General features: G+C 61.1%; 1 protein-coding gene across 1 annotated transcript in view; it reads right to left on the minus strand.

Moving 5' to 3' along the window:
• CAMK2B (calcium/calmodulin dependent protein kinase II beta) overlaps positions 1 to 16,371 on the minus strand; it is a 47,046-nt gene extending 30,675 nt beyond the window's left edge. The window contains 2 exon segments of the mRNA XM_079786139.1: positions 3,713 to 3,807; positions 16,106 to 16,371. Of these exon segments, the coding sequence (XP_079642265.1) occupies positions 3,713 to 3,807; positions 16,106 to 16,170 (160 nt within the window). The 5' untranslated portion in view covers positions 16,171 to 16,371.
• Positions 16,372 to 20,845: the final 4,474 nt, after the last annotated feature.

Below are 20,845 nucleotides of genomic sequence, written 5' to 3' on the forward strand. Positions count from 1 at the left end.
TCACAGCAGCACAATCTACAATAGCTAAGATCTGGAAACGGCCGAGTGCCCACCAGCAGACGCGTGGATAAAAAAGCTGGGGTCCATCTGACCATGGAACACGCTGCAGGTGTAAAGAACTCACCATTTGCAACAGCCTGGAGGGGCCTGGAGAGTGTGCTGCTCAGCGAAATAAGCCAGTCGGAGACAGGCAAGTGTCACATGATCACACTCACACGTGGAATCTGATGACCAGCATAAGCTGATGAACACAATAGGTCAGAGACACGGAAGCAGGGAACAGACTTCAGAACCTCAGAGGGAAGGCGGGGAGGGAGGGCGGGTGGATAGAACGTGCATGCATCTATGCAGCACCCACAGACACAGACAAGGTGGTGGAGGCCTGGAGTAGGGGTGGGGCGGGATAGAAAGGGTCAATGGAAGGCGGGGACACATGTAAAACTTGGTTTTCTTAGTATATTTTTATTGATTTCACAGAGGAAGGGAGAGGGAGAGAGGAACATCAATAATGAGAACCATTGGTCGGCTGCCTCCTGCACGCCCCACACTGGGGATCCAGCCCACAGCCCGGGCCTGTGCCCTTGACCGGGAATCGAACCCTGACCTCCTGGCTCATAGGTCAACACTCAACCACTGAGCCACACAGGCCGGGCCATATGTAATACTTTTGACAATATAGATTTTTTTAAAATAAAATCAGTGAAAAAAATATCCTCAGGGGAGAATCAACCAAAAAATAAACAGAATGAAGGAAGCTGCGAGGGATCAGGAGCTGGGAGAGGACGTGGAGCCAGCGGGCCAGGCAGGCGGAGGAAACTGAGGCAGCGGGAGGGCGCCCCTCCACGGCTGGCGCCTCCTGCATGCCCTGGTGACAGCCCGTCCTGACCCCACCCTCCCAGGCCCACCCCACGCCCTGCCTCCCACGGGCTCCCAGGCTGTGGGATGGGGGAGCCAGGAAGACAGAGGGACCCGGTGGGTGGTGGCCCCTCCCCCGCCCCCCGCAGGGGCACCTGCCCTGCATCCGTTCTGGCTGCTTCCCTGCTGGGACCTGGACCTCCGCACAGGCTGGCCTGGGGACTTAGGAGGGGGCGGGGCGGAGGTGCCCAGGTGAGGACTGGAGAGTGGGGGAGGGGCGGCGGAGGGGAGGGGAGGGTGTGGGAGGGCGTGGAGGAGAGAGGGCGCCCCTGCGCATGCTCAGCCGCCCCCCCCCCCCCCGCGGTGCCGTGCTGCTTGTTCACCCAGTTCCCGGGATTCGAGGCGCCCTCTCCTCTCCAGAGTGGGGTCGCTTCTCGCCCCCGGTCGTGAGCTACGGGCCCTGTCACTCCCTCCTCGGGGCGCCCCCCAGTCCTGGGGAGGGGATGGCATTAGCCTGGATGTGAGAGGAGGCGCAGGGGTCAGCCCAGATCTCCTCCCTGTGGCCTGACCCTCGGCTGGGAAGCCAGCATTAGCTGGGAGGTCAGCATTAGCTGGGAGGTCAGCCCTCTGTGAGGTCAGCATTAGCTGTGAGGTCAGCCCCCTGTGAGGTCAGCATTAGCTGTGAGGTCAGCCCCCTGGGAGGTCAGCCCCCTGTGAGGTCAGCATTAGCTGTGAGGTCAGCCCCGTGTGAGGTCAGCATTAGCTGTGAGGTCAGGCCCCTGTGAGGTCAGCATTAGCTGTGAGGTCAGCATTAGCTGTGAGGTCAGCATTAGCTGTGAGGTCAGCCCCCTGGGAGGTCAGCATTAGCTGTGAGGTCAGCCCCCTGGGAGGTCAGCATTAGCTGTGAGGTCAGCATTAGCTGTGAGGTCAGCATTAGCTGTGAGGTCAGCATTAGCTGTGAGGTCAGCATTAGCTGTGAGGTCAGCCCCCTGGGAGGTCAGCATTAGCTGTGAGGTCAGCCCAGCCCTCCCCCCCGTGGAGTCCAGAGCCCATGCACCCAGTTCTGCGTTAGGCTGTGGTTCCTGGGGCTCTGCTTCTGGGGGGCTAGGTATCCTTGACTCTGGATCTCGGGGGGCTGAGGGGTCACTGAGAAGCCATGGCAGACACAGTGGGGCTCAAGGTTGGGCACAGTCGATGCCCAGGGTCCCTCCTGCCCCACTGGGCACGGCCACGGGCCAAGGGTCACGCCTGGGCCTGCTCTCTGGGCCCTCACAGCCAGCGCACGCCCAGCTCACCTCCTCAGGGTGCCCAGCACCGTCGCCCACATCGCCGTGCAATGCCAACATGGGGGGGGGGGCAGAACCAGAACGTTTGAAAACACGTGTCCACAATGACCTCCCCTCGCCCCGTCAATTAATTGTCCTCTGGCTGCGCTGTGAACAGGGGTCTAATGGCCTCGAATTGTTCAGCACATCCGCAGGCCTGATGTCTCACAACCCCCTTTAACTATGAAATTTTAAAACTAACTCTCGCGCTGGCGTCTGGGCTCTGCCCTAAGATGGCGGGGGGGGGGGGGGGGGCGAGGGTGGTAAAGATGGAACAAAAGTGGCCGATAAGTTTTGAAGATGGGCCTCATTCTATCATTTTCTCTCTATTCAGGGACATCTGAAGTTTTCCATAATAAGGAGTTAAGCAGGAAAACAAAGCATCTCCGAGTCCACAGGCTGGGCAGACAGAGCCCCTCCATCCCGGCCCGGCCCGGCGGCAGCCTCCATCTGCACTCCCAGGGCAGCAACCCCACCAGCAGGCCTGTCACCGCCGCTCACCAACATCCTCACCCCCCACACTCCACCCTCTCCCCACACCGGGGACCCTGTCCGACCCCGTGAGGGCGTCACTCAGCAGGAGCCCTGCAGGTGCGGGCAGGTGGGGCCAGTGCCAGGGCCATGCTCCCCCTGCAGGCCCTCTGCACCCCCAGGACAGGCAGGCATCCGTGTGCGAGACCCTGGGGCTGGGAAGGACTCACAGCTCACACGGCCTCACCATCGCCCGGCACCCGTCCGGCCCCGTTCACGGCAGATGGCATCACCTGGCCACCACGCATCTGCCCTCCAGCCCAGGGAGGCCACCAAACCCCTGAGAAGGTGTGACCCCCATTCTGAGGGTGGGGTCCCCGTCCTCCTGCCCCGCTCAGGTCCTACGGTGGCCAGGACCCCACTCACACCCTCTGTGCCTGTGCCAGCCCTCTGCACACGGCCCACCTACCCTGTGCACACGGCCCACCTACCTGTGCACACGGCTCACCTACCCGTGCACACGGCTCACCTACCTGTGCACACGGCCCACCAACCTCTGCACACGGCCCACCTACCTGTGCACACGGCCCACCAACCTCTGCACACGGCCCACCTACCTGTGCACACGGCCCACCTACCTGTGCACACGGCTCACCTACCTGTGCACACGGCTCACCTACCCGTGCACACGGCCCACCTACCCTCTGCACACGGCCCACCAACCTCTGCACACGGCCCACCTACCTGTGCACACGGCCCACCAACCTCTGCACACGGCCCACCTACCTGTGCACACGGCCCACCTACCTGTGCACACGGCTCACCTACCTGTGCACACGGCTCACCTACCCGTGCACACGGCCCACCTACCCTCTGCACACGGCCCACCAACCTCTGCACACGGCTCACCTACCTCTGCACACGGCCCACCTACCTGTGCACAGGGCTCACCTACCTGTGCACACGGCTCACCAACCTCTGCACACGGCCCACCTACCTCTGCACACGGCCCACCTACCCTCTGCACACGGCCCACCTACCTGTGCACAGGGCTCACCTACCTCTGGCCGACAGCTTCTTGGTGTTGATGATCTTGGCGGCATACTCATGGCCGGTGCAGAGCTTGACGCAGCGTCGGACCACAGAGAAAGCCCCCCTGGGATCAAGCAGGACAGAGACAGAGAGCGGGTTAGTCTCCCTGGACGCCCAGCCCCCGCGTGAGGCCGGCCGTGGGCAGGGAGCGGTGAAGGAAGGGGTTCCCTCCCCAAACAGCTCCTGCCTCTACTCTGCCCCAGCGCAGCGGGCTCTTCCCTGGCAGCTGCAGAGTGAGCCGCCCCCACCCAGGTCCTCGTGGGTCAGCAGGACCCAGGGGGGCCTAGGGGAACCCAGCGAGGCCCAGAGGGGACCCAGCCAGACCCAGCGCGTGTTCCCATGGATGGAAGTCAGTGTGGCCACACAGGGCTCACCGAGGCTTGTGGAGAAGCACCAGGTCAGTTGGCTGCAAAGCTGGAGGAGCAGCCCCCCACCTCCCCTGCCCCCACCCCCGCTGCCCCCACCTCCATGGCCCCCACCCCCGCTGCCCCCACTCCATGGCCCCCACCTCCCCTGCCCCCACCTCCCCTGCCCCCCACCCCCACAGCCCCCACCTCCACAGCCCCCACTCCCGCTGCCCCCACCTCCCCTGCCCCCACCTCCCCTGCCCCCACCTCCACAGCCCCCACCCCCGCTCTCCTTTCCACATCACAGGCCCACAGGCCGACGGGGGCTTGTGTCGTTGCAGATCAATCACACTTTGTCGCCTTCAGCTTTATTCACGAGGAACGCAAATACCGGGAGGTCAGCCATCGCGGGCCTCACTGTCCGTGTGAGCGCGTGTGAGCGCGTGTGAGCGCGTGTGAGCGCGTGTGAGCGCGTGGCAGGTCCGGAGGGAAGACTCGGGTTCCACAGGACCACAGCACGGAGCCCGTTACCGTGACACCCGGGGGGCTCGGGCGGCCGTGGCTGTCAGGCACGAAGGCAGGGAGGGACCCTAAGAGGCGGTTCTGAGAAGCTGGCCCACCCCCGAGACGGCGCTCAGGCATCACATCGCTCAGCAGGCGCAGGGCACGGGCAGGGCACGGGCGGGGCAGGGCTGGGGCGGCCGGGGCGCGGCAGGACGGGCAGGCCCGGGGTCCGCACACGTTCTTTACCCACTCATCAGTGGACGCACATTTGGGACATTTTTTTTTCTTTTCAGGTTTTTACTTGTTGATTTTAAAGAGAAAGAAACACCGACGAGTTGTCCCACTTCTTTACGCATTCATTGGCTGTTCCTGTCTGTGCGACGTCGGGACAAAGCTCCAACCATCGCCAATGGCAAGGGCAGGCGTCTGCTTTGTGGCTGTCCCGGGCCACCTGCGGTGACCACGGCTGTGTGGGCGTGGGACCGAGGAGCCGCCCACCGTCTCCCCAGGAGCTGCGGCAGCCCCGCCCGCCAGCGGGCACGCGGCTCCCACGCCCCTCACGCCGTCCCGGGGACCGCACCGAGGCTTCGTCGTGCCTCCCCGATGTCTCTTCCTAAGCTAACTGTCCGCTTGGGTCCTTTACCTTTTTACCGTCAGCAGCAAGTCCTTCACCTGTGCCACACGCGAGTCCGGGCCAGCTCCACGCCTGCACCCTCCGAGGGCGTCCAGGAAGCGCACAGGGCTCGGCGTTACGTCCGATCTGTCCATCTCTCTGTCGTGTGTCTCTGGTGTCGTATCTAAAACACCGCGGCCAAACCCAAACGACGCTTACGTTTTCTTCGGAAAATGGTGCCGTTTTCGCTCCGACAATGACGCCCGAGACCCGTTTTCAGGTGATGTTGTGTCTGGTAGGGTGGGTTCCGACTTCGTTCTTGGTGGGTGCCCAGCCGTCCCCTTGCTGAATGGACCCTGATTCTGTCCTCATTCAACTGTCTTGTCCTTGTCAAACCGCTGCCGACCGCGGATGCCTGCCCGGCGGATGCCTGCCCCACGCTGCCTCCGGGCCGTGTCTGGCCTCCCGCCACGCGTGGCCCACACGCCTCTGATGGCTGTGGCTGCACCGTCAGCTTTGGGATCAGGAGTGTGAGTCCCGAGTCCTCCTCTTGCTCAAGACTGTCCTGGCTCTTCTGGGTCCCGGCATTTCCATATGAACCGTAGAATCAGCTTGTGAGCGGCAGCGCGGCTCCGTGGTGAGCGTCGACCTATGAACCAGGAGGTCAGGGTTCGATTCCCGGTCAGGGCACATGCCCGGGTTTCGGGCTGGATCCCCAGTGGGGGCCGTGCAGGAGGCAGCCGATCCACGATTCTCATCATGGATGTTTCTATCTCCCTCTCCCTCTCTCTCTGAGATCAATAAAAAATGTATTTTAAAAAGAATCAGCTTGTGAATTTTTTCAAAAAGCAGCTGGAACCTCGACAGGCGTCACCCTGAACCGCGGTCAGTGCAGAGGGGGTGCGGCACCAGGTCTCCAGAGCTCACGTCTTTGCACGGAGGTGTGACCTTTCACCTCTTCCAGCAGCAGGCTGTGTCCAACGTTCACGTCCTGATCGGCCTCTGTTGGTTCATTCCTCAGCACCGCGCTGTCTGAGACACTGCCGTGAACGGACTGTTTCCTCACTTTATTTGGGGATGAAACACGATGGTCTCGGTGCGCTCGGCGGGCCGCGCCCTCCGTTCTGACGGAGGCTCAGGACGGCCTCCGGCTCCTGGTCTCTGGAGGAAGCTTCCGGCTGTCGCTGTGGTATCAGCGGAGGAAGCCGTCCTGTTTCTGGTTGGTTGAGTGTTTTCACTGAGGAAACACGGTTGGATGTCTGTGGGGAGCGGCCTGCAGCTCCGCCGTGTGCTCTGCGGACAGCGGCTTACGCGGGCTGAGGGCTCTGTGCTGCACCAGCCCCGCCTCCCGGGCGGGGGCTCCCGTTCCAGGGCGCCGCCCTTCCTGACGGAGTCGTGTCCTCGCTCACAGGGACGCGGCTCTCGTCTCCTGTCCTGTGATGTCTGTCTGGTGTGACTGTCGGGGACTGTGGCCTCAGACGGGCTGAACAAGACACCCTCCTCTCCTATTTATTTTTTAAAATAAGTTCTTATTGATGTCAGAGAGGAAGGGAGAGGGAGAGACAGAAACATCAGTGATGAGAGAGAATCCTGGATCAGCTGCCTCCTGCACGCCCTCCACTGGGGACTGAGACCACAACCCGGGCCTGTGCCCTGACCGGGAATCGAACCCTGACCTCCTGGTTCATGGGTTGATGCTCAACCACTGAGCCATGCCCGCTGGGCTCACCTGTTTCCTTTTATTTATTTTTTAAGTAATAAAAACTCTGAATTACACTCATGGCTTGAATTTTGTTTCTCTGGACAGTGTTGGGCTCAGCGACCTCGATGGGGCGGCCGACGCTGTGCACGGGAACGACCACCAAGTCCCCAACACGGACGGCCAGGTGAGCTCCGCTGGGCGGGGCAGCGAGAGGGGACGTGGGCCGGCCGGGCACAGAGGCCCCAGCAGGTCCGTGCCCACGCCGCCCCCTGGCCACACTGAGGGCCCGTCGCCCCGGCCTGGGAGGCGTCCCCTCTGTGCAGCCAGGTCTGGCACTTGGCCCCGGTCACCTTCTCCAGCGGCCGCGCCGGCCCTTTACCCTGAGAGCCCCTAGCCGACGCCACACCGATGCCTGGGCCCGGCTGCCTCTCCAGGCTGCAGACCCCCTGGCATTGAGCTCGGGGCTCCCACCCAGCCCTGCACTGACCTCACCAGGTGGCTGTGTGGCCCCTCGGGCCACCTGAGGACCCAGGGCCACCAGCACCTCCCGCCGCCCCCCCCCCCCGGCCCCACCTTCCACGGGCGAGTGCCCGACACACTGGGAAGAACACAGCGTGCAGGGCCGCTCAGTGGGCACCGCCCCGAGCCCTGGGACCCCGTGGGCTTGGGGACAGGGGCCTCCTCAAGGGACAGGCACCCACGTGGAGGTGCTGCGCGCCCAGAGGGCGTCACATCGGAAGACATGCGCCATCCCCCCGCCCCCCCTGCGGCTGCCGGCCTGCGTCACGCGGTGGGGGCGGCTCTCACGCTGGCTCCCACGGAACAGCGTGGCTCATGCTTCCTCCATCCATGTTCTCAAATCTGTGCCCGCGAGTGCCAATCTGTTCCAGAATCAACAGCGGCTCGGCGCTGGCTTCACACAGAAGCTAACTAAGCCCTGAGAGTCGCCCTCCCAGGCAGGACGGGCCCGCCGGGTCCACTGTGCAGGCTGGTGCCCCTGCCGCCCGGCAGGCCTGGAGGCTGGCACCTGGCAGCCCCTCGGGCACGATGGCATGTTTTCCTTTTGAACAGATCCCGCTCTTCGCATGAATAAAACATACGTTTCCTGTACTGTGCCAAGAGGATCATTTCTGGAAAACCTCGTCGCTACATAATGCATTTTATGTCTCTACATTAACAAAGCGGCTCGCAGTGGTGAAGGATGCTTTAAAAATAATCAGGTTCCATTTTCGTCAGTCAGAGAGAAAATCACATTTTTGAAAATATATTGGAAACCTCCAGAAGGGCACTCTCTTGCCTGGGACCAGGCGGTCTGAGGCAGCGGGCACTGGCCCCCTCCGCGTGGCCTGCCCCGTGACGCGGCTCAGTCCAGGCGGCTCAGTGTGGACACGTAGGGAAACCACCTCTGCTAGGAACTTACTTAACTTCTTATTTTATTATTATATTTTTTGGTGCCCTTGACTGGGAATCAAACCTTGACCTCCTGGTTCATAGGTTGATGCTCAACTACTGAGCCACACCAGCTGGGCTCCATTTTTTGTTTAAAAATCCGCCCCCCCACCCCCTCCCACCCACCCCCCCACACACACACACACACACACACACACGTGCCTGCGTCTGAGAGCCGGCAGGCCCTGGGCTGACATGCAGCTGTCGTCACGGACAAGGGCTGGGAGCCAACGGATCGAGAATCACGCACACGGAGATTCCACCTCCATTTTTAAAATCGTGTGTGTGTGTGTGTGTGTGATGTGCATACGTGTGTCTGTACACACACAGGTATCGCACCCCCACACAGATCCCTGTGCTGACGTTAACACATAGTCCAGGGTCCTCTGGGAGCGAGGAAACGATGCGTGTACGAGTCACATTTATTGCACATACGTGTGAATTGCTTTTTTTTTTTAATAAGATGAAATTGTCCTTGTAGTTTGATTAATAAGATAAAATCCTGAGCCTTGCTTCTCCCAAATGGGGGCAGAGTGTTGGTTGCCATGGAGAGGCGAGGACAGGGAGGCAGGGTCAGCCTCGTGCTAAGAAGGCACAAGGACGGCCGACGAACCGCCTGAGGAGCTGAGGGTCAGAGCGGACCACAAGCCTCAGCCAGGGGAATAACAACGTTTTTTTTAACATCGTTTAAAAAATATGTTTGCTTTTGCCCAGCAGGTATGGCTCAGCGGTTGAGCGTCAACCTATGAACCAGGAGGTCAGGGTTCGATTCCCGTCAGGGCACAGGCCCGGGTTGCGGGCTCGGTTCCAGTGTGGGGCGTGCAGGAGGCAGCCGATCCATGATTCTCTCTCATCACTGCTGTTTCTCTCTCTCTCCCTCCCTTCCTCTCTGAAATCAATAAAAATATTTAAAATATAAAATGTTTTTGTATTTTTTAATTAATCCTCACGACATGCACCCAACAGAGGGCGGGGAGTGAACTCGCAACCCAGTTACGAGCCCTTGATGGGGAATCGAACCCGAAACCCTTCGGCAGGGGTCCTCAAACTTTTTAAACGGGGCCCGTTCACTGTCCCTCAGACCGGTGGAGGGCCGGACTTAGTTTAAAAAAAAACTATGAACAAATTCCTATGCACACTGCACATATCTTATTTTGAAGTAAAAAAACAAAACGGCAAAAACACCCGCCTGTGGCCCGCGGGCCGTAGTGTGAGGACGCCTGCCCTTCGGTGTGCAGGCTGACGCTCCAACTACTGAACCACACAGACCAGAGCTTAAATATGCTTTTTAATTGGTTTTAGAGGGAGGTGAAGGGAGAGATGGAAGCATCAATGATGATAATCATCCATCAGCTACCTCCTGCACGCCCCCTACTGGGGATCAAGCCCAAACCCAGGCCTGTGCCCTGACTGGGAATAGGACCAGAGACTGGTGCACGGTGACGCTCCACAGCAGCTGGTGCAACAGCAGCCTTAACAAGGCAGGAGGGAGTAAGGCCACCAGCTCCTGAGAGAAGCGGAGGGCAGAGCCCAGAGCCCGGGGGCTGGGCCTGGATGGAGGCCAGGCCGCGCTCACCTCTCCCACACGGGCCACGACTGCAGACCCAGCGCTAATGTAACAGCCACCGTGTCACTGCTGGTGCCTGTCACCAGAGCAGAAAGAGTGCAGGTAGCGAGCGCGAGCTATATTCTTAGCTCTCGGCAAAGTAGGTTACGGTATAAAAATACCGCTCGGTAGTAACTAAGCGAGCATCACCTTCCTGTGCTCCTGCAGCAGCGCCGCGCGCCGGCCCGAAGCCCTCCTTCCCAGGCAGGGCTCCAGCCCCTGGGCGTCCCTCCTCGGAGCAGAGGCAGCGTGAGGGGGCCCGAAGCCCCACCTTTGGGGGGGCTGCCTGTGTGTCCGACGGTGCCAGGTGCTCGGGGAAGACAGAATGGGGTCTGGGACGTGACCTCGCCAAGCAGCAGGGAGGGAGCTGCGTGGCCGTGGGGGCAGGAGGAGCAGCAGAGGCCAAGGCCCTGAGGCAGGAGGGCTGCTGGGCGGGAGGAAGTGAACACCCTCGCTCCTCCTCCACCCACACCCTCGATCCGGCTCCAGACCCTACACCCCCTACACCCAGCCAGCCAGGGACCGCCTCAGCCAGGGTCACCCACAGGATGGAGTCAAGGGCACATCAAGGTCAGCTCTGGCCTCCTCACTGCTGGGGCAAGTCACCCGCCTCACTCAGCATCGTCAAATGGGCAACTAATTAAATAAAACCCCAGGTTCAAGGTGACCTGCTCCTCGGAGGTGTCGGCGCGGGTCCTTGTTCAGAACCTCCCGCGAGCTGCTCTCTCCTGGGTGAGCCCCCACATTTTAAAGGAGACAGCACCTCTTCTGACTCAATGAAAGACCCAGCGTGTAAGACCCACGAGGGGCTGGCGGGCGTGAGCCACGGGGGCACAGACTGGCAGCGGCCCCAGCACCGGGACACACCGAGGAGCCACAGGCCTGTGCCCAGCAGACCTGCCGTGGGGTCAGAGAGGGGACAACCTCCAACAACCCAGATCGCCCCCGGGGGCGGGAGCGTGCTCGTGCTCGGTCACGGTGCACAGGCAGCAGCCGGAGGTCACAGGGGTCTCCACACCCGGGCCCTGGAGGCGCCGCTGAGTGCAAACGCGGGTCTCAGGGTTTTTAGGTAAAGTGCCGAGAACGCACACGGAGAACCCTCTACGTTAGGGGTGGACACGGACATCCGTGTAGATCAACCAAAGGGGGTCTGGAAGGCCGACACCCACACAGGCTCACCTCGACCTGCAACCATACGGCTTGTAACAGAGAACGTAAGCCGGCCACGTGGCTCAGGGTGAGCTTCGACCTATGAACCAGGAGTTCACGGTTTGATTCCGTCAGGGCACAGGCCTGGGTTGAAGGCTCCATCCCCAGCGTGGAGTGTGCAGGAGGCAGCCGATTCACGATTTTCTCATCACTGATGTTTCTCTCTCTCTCCCCCTCTCCCTTCCTCTCTGAAGTCAATAAAAATATATATTTTTAAAAAGTACTTAAAGCCAAAAGGGTAAAAGAGTACGTTTCCAATTCTGGTCGAAGAGACACGTGTGTTCATTTATTGCTCCTGAGTTCTCTCCTCTGGCCTGTGCTGGCCCAGCCCTCACCGCCGGCTCCCTGCCCGGCCTGGGACCCCTCTCGAGGCGGCTCTTAACCCGGGACCAGGGCCAAGTCCGGCTGCCTGAGAGAGGGCAGAGCCCAGAAAACGGCTCCTTTGGGCCCTCAGACCCCACTGCCCAGGCCCTGGAGACAATGCCTGCAGAGGCAGCAGTTGAGGGGACGGGCCAAGGAGAGGGGGCAGGAGGAGAGAAGCTGAGGCCACTTCAGGGGGCGGCTGTGGGCACTCGGCATTGCCGGACTGGTGCCAGGGCTGCAGCTTTAAATAAACTTGGACGCGTCCACCTGGGCCAGGAAGCAACACCAACTGTGCCTCCAGCAGGCCCGGCGCTGACAACAGCCGGCCAACATGGCCACCATGGACCCCCGCCGGGCTCCCCCACACTGGCCTGGCCTCCTCCCTGCCCAGACACCCAGCAGAGCTGCGACAGGCCCCTCGGCAGCCCTCACCGGACCTGGCACCCAGGGAGCTCCAACAGGGGGCAGAGCCGAAGCCCTCCTGGCTCCTGGCACCTCCACGCGAGGCTTCCCACCCACTCAGGCCTGTTCCTGGGCTCAGCTCCCTGTCCGCTGTCAGCTGCTCTTGTCCCTGCGGGCAGGTGGGCACCCAGCATGCTCTGCAGGGCATGCCACCCCCTCTCATTCCCAAGGGAGCCCCAAGGGCCTCCACTCCCCAGGGTGGGTGGACGGCAGCCAGCACTGTAAGCAGCCATGGCTGGAGTCAGAGCTGGGGGCGGGGCCTGCGCAGCTGTGGACCCAGAGAGCTCACCGAAAAGTGAGGAGCTCTGAACTTCAGGCCCAAGTATCGGGGTGCACTACGAGGGCGAGGATGGGGTGCCCCTGGTGCAAGCAGAGAAACATGACAACCTCCGAATGGCCGACCTTCCTCCCCCAGCCAACCGCTGCCCCATCTGAGGATCCCCAACCCATGCCTTCCTTTAGGGCGGGGACTCGGGGGCAAAAGGGGGCTAACCTCTGCTCTGCTCTCCAGAGGCCAGGCACCCCACCAGCCCCCACCTGAGGGAAGGGAATCTGTGGGTCCCCAGGGCCTGGCCTTGCCCCGATCAGGGGTTCCCTCAGCCACATCTCTGTCCTAGGTCTGGCACACCCCAGCACCTGCAGGATGAGCCGGAGAATTCGCACACCCCACACTCCTCCAGCTGGGCACCCAAAGTCACCAACGATCAGCATCTGGGCACCAACAGTCACCAACGATCAGCATCTGGGCACCAACAGTCACCAACGATCAGCATCTGGGCACCACAGTCACCAACCATCAGCATCTGGGCACCAACAGTAACCAACGATCAGCATCTGGGCACCACAGTCACCAACGATCAGCATCTGGGCACCAACAGTAACCAACCATCAGCATCTGGGCACCAACAGTAACCAACCATCAGCATCTGGGCACCAACAGTCACCAACGATCAGCATCTGGGCACCAACAGTCACCAACGATCAGCATCTGGGCACCAACAGTAACCAACCATCAGCATCTGGGCACCAACAGTCACCAACCATCAGCATCTGGGCACCAACAGTCACCAACCATCAGCATCTGGGCACCACAGTCACCAACCATCAGCATCTGGGCACCAACAGTAACCAACCATCAGCATCTGGGCACCAACAGTCACCAACCATCAGCATCTGGGCACCAACAGTCACCAACGATCAGCATCTGGGCACCAACAGTCACCAACGATCAGCATCTGGGCACCAACAGTCACCAACGATCAGCATCTGGGCACCACAGTCACCAACCATCAGCATCTGGGCACCAACAGTCACCAACCATCAGCATCTGGGCACCAACAGTAACCAACCATCAGCATCTGGGCACCAACAGTCACCAACGATCAGCATCTGGGCACCAACAGTCACCAACGATCAGCATCTGGGCACCAACAGTCACCAACGATCAGCATCTGGGCACCACAGTCACCAACCATCAGCATCTGGGCACCAACAGTAACCAACCATCAGCATCTGGGCACCAACAGTCACCAACCATCAGCATCCGGGCACCAACAGTCACCAACGATCAGCATCTGGGCACCAACAGTCACCAACCATCAGCATCTGGGCACCAACAGTCACCAACGATCAGCATCCGGGCAAAAACAGTCACCAACGATCAGCATCAGGGCACCACAGTCACCAACCATCAGCATCTGGGCACCAGTCACCAACGATCAGCATCCGGGCACCAACAGTCACCAACGATCAGCATCTGGTCAACAGTCACCAACCATCAGCATCTGGGCACCACAGTCACCTACCATCAGCATCTGGTCAACAGTCACCAACGATCAGCATCTGGGCACCACAGTCACCAACGATCACCATCTGGGCACCACAGTCACCAACGATCAGTATCTGGGCACCAACAGTCACCAACGATCAGCATCTGGTCAACAGTCACCAACGATCAGCATCTGGTCAACAGTCACCAACGATCAGCATCCGACACCAACAGTCACCAACGATCAGCATCTGGGCACCAACAGTCACCAACGATCAGCATCTGGGCACCAACAGTCACCAACCATCAGCATCTGGGCACCACAGTCACCAACGATCAGCATCTGGTCAACAGTCACCAACGATCAGCATCCGACACCAACAGTCACCAACGATCAGCATCTGGGCACCAACAGTCACCAACGATCAGCATCTGGGCACCACAGTCACCAACCATCAGCATCTGGGCACCACAGTCACCAACCATCAGCATCTGGGCACCAACAGTCACCAACCATCAGCATCTGGGCACCACAGTCACCAACCATCAGCATCTGGGCACCAACAGTCACCAACCATTAGCATCTGGGCACCACAGTCACCAACCATCAGCATCCAGGCACCAGTCACCAACGATCAGCATCTGGGCACCAACAGTCACCAACGATCAGCATCTGGGCACCACAGTCACCAACCATCAGCATCCAGGCACCAGTCACCAACGATCAGCATCTGGGCACCAACAGTCACCAACCATCAGCATCTGGGCACCACAGTCACCAACCATCAGCATCTGAGCACCACAGTCACCAACGATCAGCATCAGGGCACCACAGTCACCAACCATTAGCATCTGGGCACCAGGCACCAACGATCACCATCTGGGCACCACAGTCACCAACCATCAGCATCCAGGCACCAGGCACCAACGATCACCATCTGGGCACCACAGTCACCAACCATCATCAGCATGTAGGCACCACAATCACCAACCATCAGCATCTGGGCACCAACAGTCACCAACCATCAGCATCTGGGCACAAACAGTCACCAACCATCAGCATCTGGTCACCACAGTCACCAACCATCAGCATCTGGGCACCAACAGTCACCAACGATCAGCACCCCTCACCATCCCAGGGATCATTACAAAGGTGTTTTCAGAAAGAAAATAAGGCCCGGCCGGTGTGGCTCAGTGGTTGAGCGTTGACCTATGAACCAAGAGGTTACGGTTCCATTCCAGGTCAGGGCACAGGCCCGGGTTGTGGGCTCATTCCCAGTGTGGGGCGTGCAGGAGGCAGCCGTCCATGATTCTCTCTCATTGATATTTCTATCTCTCCCTCTCCCTTCCTCTCTGACATCAATAAACATGTATTTTTTAAAGAAATGAAGAAAACAAGGATCCAACCCCGGGTGTGTAAGAGGAATCCTCCAGCAGCCGCGAGGGGTGGAGGAGGAAGGGGCTTGGCCTTAGCAACCTCCCAGACTCACTGAGCAGACGCCCAGGCCTCGGGGCCCCCCTCCCGGGCCTCCCCGGGTCAGCGACCCCCCCCCACCCACCCCCACCCCCGGCCCAGGAGCCAGCTGTCCCGCGGAGTTCCCACCCGAACCGCCTTCAGCTGCCCTTCCCACCAGCAACGCGAATCCCTCCAACTCAGGCCCCATCTCCCGTGACCCTGAAGGACCCGCCAGGCTCCCGGCAGGCTCAGCCCCAGAGACTGACCCGACCGCCCCGACCTCGGCCCCCGCTCCCACTCCCTCTTCCCAGAAGGGCCGGGGGGGGGGGGACACGCGGAACCCAGGTTGCCGGTGGACACCCGCGGCCGAGGCTGTTCCCACGCTGCCCGCTGCCCGACACGCAAGGAGCCCCCTCCCGCTCGGAGGGAGCCACGCGGAGGAGCCGGCGCCGCGCAGGTCCTGCCGCCCCCGCACCCGCTGCCTGCGCGGTGGGGGCGGGGACCGCGAAACCCACGCAGGACGGGCCGCCCCTCGCCCGGGCCGCCCCTGCCCTGCTCCCAGGCCCCGCCACGAGCCCCTTCCCTCCGACCTCCCGCCACCAAATGCGTCACGTCTGCCCGCGCTCCGAGGACACCTGCTGCCGCCCCCGCTGTGCCCCGAGCCGAGCTCCCGGCCGGGCGGCTGCGCGGGGCAGGGCCACGGAGGGCCGCGCGCTGAGGTCCGGCCGGGCCGGGCCGGGGCCGGGGGTCGGGGCCGCGCGGGGCCGTGCGCTGGGCTCGGGCGGGGGAGCCGGAGGGTCGGGGGCGCGCGGGGCTGCAGGCGCCCGGGCCGGCGGGGTTCGGGTCTGCCGCCGGAGCCCTGCCGCCCGCGCGCGGCTCTTACTTGCCAATGTCCTCGTAGAGCTGGTACTCGTCGGTGAAGCGGGTGCAGGGCACCGTGGTGGCCATGGCGGCGGCGGCGGCGGCGGCGGCGGCCTCCGTGCGCTCCGCTGCGCTCGGGCGGCGGCGACTCCGGCTCCCGCTCGCGGGCACGGCGGCTACAGGGCGCGGGCGCGGCGACACCTCGGCTCGGCGCCGGGCGGGGGCCGGGCTGGGCTGCGAGCGCCCGCGAGAGCTGCGCGCTCCGAGCTCCCAGGAACGCGCCGCACACCTACGCGCAGCCGGGAAGCGGGAGCCGCCGCTCCGCCCCGTCCGCCGCCCCCCGCGCGAGGCCCGCACCCGAGCCCGCGCCCTGCACACGCACACGCGCTGCACACGCGCCCACAGCCTGTACCACCTGCACGCGCCCGCGCCCTCACCTGCACCCGCTCCCTACTCATGGCCCCGCACACGGCCCCGCGCCCCGCACACGCGCGCCCGTGCCTCCCTCCTCACACGCCTGGGGATCAGGGCCCCGCACACGGGCTCCCTGCTGGTGACCCCCTGCGCGCGCGCGCGACACCACACACACACACACACACACACACACGGATTGTACACGAACCAGCCCCCTCTCCCCTGAAGGCCCCCTTGCCCTGGGCTGCAAGAGGGACTGGGAGCGCGTGGGCGGCCAGGACGCCTGCGTCGGCCTCCCCAGGATCCATTCCTCACCCCCAGGAGGAGATGCTCTCCACCCCTCCGCACGCTGCACCCCAGTCCCCATCCCTCCAGGAGCTGTTCTGAGGCCTCCGGACCAGGTCCCACTGGGGACGCGGGGGCGGGGTGGGGGAGGGATGGAAGGGCAGAGGCTGCCCTCCTCTAGGGTCCCAGCCCCCTCCCTCCTCCCAGCAGTGGTGTCTGCACGAGGGGTCCCAGAGAGGAATGCGGGGGGGGGGGGGGGGGGGCGCCCGCAGTGAGGCCGAGTCAGGGGAACAGGGGCTGCTCCCTGAGGAACTCGGGGCCCCTGAGCGCGCACAGCCCCCTGCCTGGGGACACGCTCCCCTCTCCCGGGCCTAGTCCACCTGCCTGGCCCCTGCTCCGGCCTCATCCAACGGGGTCCATCTTGAAAGTAGCCCCGGAGCGGAGCGGGGGCAGGAGGCGGCCAGGCAGAGGCTGGCTGACCCGTTTTTCCACAGAAGAGCCTCCCCAGGGCCCGCCCAGGCTGCCATCTAGAACAGGGACTTCGGATCCAACGAGAGGCCACTGGGCTCTGGTGCCCCCACATGAAGGGGCTGGGCCAGGGCAGGCTCAGTCCCGGGCAGGCCCCGAGGAAGGAAGCTTCCAGCAGCCAGCTCCAGATTTGGGTCGCCCAGCTGCCCGATGTGAGCCCTGGCGGCGGCACCAGCTTCCAGCTGTGGGTTCCGGGCCTGTGCGCTCAGCGCTCACCTTGGTGGCCAGCACGGGGCCTGCCTTGGCCACAATAAATGCTTCCTGGGTCAAAGTTCACATAGAAGGGGTTCTGGGGGTGGGGGCAGTCAGGCCTCCCCCCAAGATGCCTTTGGAGCATGGCTGTCCCACAGATTAGCAGACCAGGGGGGCCAGTCTGGGTCTTGGGTGGGTCTACAGATCTGATTTACACCCAGGAGACAGCTAGGGGCAGAGGACACTGGGTAACGGTAAGCCCTTGGGGGGGGAGGCGGACATGGAGGGCCTGTGGGGGCCTGGCCTTGCTCTCAGCAGGGGGGTGGGAGGGGAGACCACCTCCACCTCCACACCTGGCAGAGCCACTGGCCTGTCCCGGCAGCTGACACCCACCTCTCCGTGAGGCCCACACAAGCGCGGCGGCTGGCTCTGGGGATGTGCTCAGACCCCCAGGAATCGTCCCCCACACGCTGGGCCCTGGGCATGACCCCGAGCTCAGCAGAGAGGAGGCAGACCCACACATAGAGCGCAATTAGCAAACAAAACAACATCCTCCCCTGGACAAACCAGGCTCTTAGGCCACAAGCCGTCAGGCACTGCCAAGGCCACGCACACTCCTACCGGCACCAGCCATGCCAGGTCTACACGTATTCTACACGTATTCCACACGTATTCCACACGTCTTACCTCATTTCACTCACCGGCAGTCCGAGGCAGGTACTTCGTTACCCCCACGTTACTAGGTGGACAGCAGAAACAGAGGTGAGGTCACCTGCCCAGTGTCACACAGCCCAGCACTGCCTGGGCCTGACATCCCACTGCTCCAGAGAACCCCTGTCTTTTATTCTCACACACACACTCACACACACTTGCATGCTCACATACAGTCATGCACTTACACACACTCACAGTCACATACTCTCACAATCACATAAACTCATACTTACACTGCCTCGCATTCACACTCACATGTGCATGGCCTCCGCGGCCCCAGGTGAGGACACAGCAGCATTCTGGGGTTTGCTTTGAGGTTCCTTCCCCTGGTGGGGAGGCCACCCAGGACCAAGGTTACACAAGAAGTCAGGGTCACTAAGGGGTGCAGCTTGAGGCCCTCCTTCTACTGTTAGCACCTGGGGTTCCCCAGGCAGCCCCTCCCCAGGCTGAAATATTAAAGGTGTTATGCAGGCAGGAAGGTGGGGTGATCAGGGCACCCCCAGGGGGAATGGTGGTTACCAAGACCCAGACTGCCCCTGCCTCCACAGCCCCTCCCCTCACCCCCTCACAGAACAGCCCACTCTCCCTCCAGGCAGTGGGGTCCAAGAGCTGGAAGGGGGAAGGGCTGTCAGCCATGACTCTTCCTGGGCCCCCGGAGGCCTCTCACCTGGCTTTGGCCTCCCACTCTCCTTCAGGAAGGGCCCTCTCCCACCCGCACCCGTGTCATCCCCGCCCCCTCCTCATCCTTTCTAGCTGGCTTCCATCCATAAGGAGGGCTCTTCCTCCCAAGTAGCAGCTGGGGCGGGTGTGGGAATCTCAGTTCTGGGAGGTTATTGTTAGGACAGTCCCCATGGCAACGAGCATCACATCTGCAGAGCCCAAAGTGCTGCTCACAGGCTCCTTCTCCCAGGAAAGCCATGGCCTCCTCTACCCCTCGCCTCCAGGTCGCCTCTCCCAGGCGCAGCCGTCTGCCTGGAGGGGCAGGCTGGTCCCAGAACAGGAAGACCCCAATCCAGCCTCTCCAACCACGTGGCCCTTCAGGTGGCAGCCTGTGCTGGGCGCTGTGGCAGGAAAGGGGGATGGTGATGATGATGGTGGTGACGATGCTGATGATGGTGGTAATGAATACTGTGATAATGATGGTGATGATGATGGTGGTGATGGTGATGATGATGGTGATGATGGTGGTAATGAATACTGTGATAATGATGGTGATGATGATGGTGGTGATGGTGATGATGATGGTGGTAATGAATACTGTGATAATGATGGTGATGATGATGGTGGTGATGGTGATGATGATGGTGATGATGGTGGTAATGAATACTGTGATAATGATGGTGATGATGATGGTGGTGATGGTGATGATGGTGGTAATGAATACTGTGATAATGATGGTGATGATGATGGTGATGATGGTGGTGGTGGTGATGATGGTGGTGATGGTGATGATGATGGTAATGATGGTGGTAATGAATACTGTGATAATGATGGTGATGATGATGGTGCTGCTGCTGCTGATGGTGATGATGAAAACTGTGATGATGATGGTGGTGATGGTGATGGTGGTGATAATGCTGATGGTGGTGGTGGTGATGGTGATGATGGTGGTGGTGATGGTGGTGATGGTGATGGTGGTGATGATGGTGGTGATGGTGATGATGGTGATGGTGATGGTGGTGATGGTGATGATAGTGATGGTGGTGATGTTGATGATGATGGTGGTGATGGTGGTGATGGTGATGATGGTGATGAAGGTGGTGATGGTGATGATGGTGATGATGGTGGTGATTATGGTGATGATGATGGTGATGGTGATGAAGGCCAAGCTATGAGTTACAATGTACTCACGACCTACTGGGAACTCTTCTGAAGGTCTGTCACCACCTTGTTAAATTAAACTTCACGGCAACCGTGCAAGGTGGCGGCTATTGTTAGCCTTCTTGTACAAATGAGGAAGCAGAGGCACAGAAGGTGCTGTCACTGGGCTCAGTCCTGGTACCAGGTCCACCTGACTCTGCAGCTGGTGCCTTCACCCACTGCACTGTGCCCGGGACCGCAGACCTGTTCACGTGGCACTGTCACCGGGAAGGAGGAGGGCTCTGCTGGAGACCAACCAGAAGCAAACAAGAAAACGCTGGGCAGTGACATCCTCTACATCAGTTCAAAACAGTGACCCTGAAGGTGAGCCTGGGGTGGGGCACGTGAACTCGGGAGAGTAGGGATGTGAACAAGGGGGAGTGGGGAGGGGCATGTAAACACCTGGAAGTGGTCATGTGAATAAGGGGGTGGAGCCACGTGATCACGCGAGAATAGGCACATGAACAAGGGGGAAAATAAAGTAAAATCCTATATCCTATATACTAAAAGCCTAATATGCTAAGTGTCCAGTCGTCCATTCAACCAATCAAAGCGTAATATGCAAAGCGTGCACCGGGCCTCTAGTAATAAAATTAAAATAAAATAAAATAATAAACAGTGACCACTGGAGAACAACAGGGCGGCAGCTTCGACGTGTGCCCTGGGCAGACCCTCTGAGGGCGCCGTCCATGCTGAGGTCTGAGTGATGGGGATGCTGGGACGGGGAAGCGCCCGCAGGCAGAGGTGGCAGCTGTGATGAGCCATGTGC

The sequence above is a fragment of the Cnephaeus nilssonii genome (assembly GCF_951640355.1).
Source record: "Cnephaeus nilssonii genome assembly, chromosome: 12".
In the NCBI taxonomy this organism is placed as follows: Eukaryota; Metazoa; Chordata; class Mammalia; order Chiroptera; family Vespertilionidae; genus Cnephaeus; species Cnephaeus nilssonii.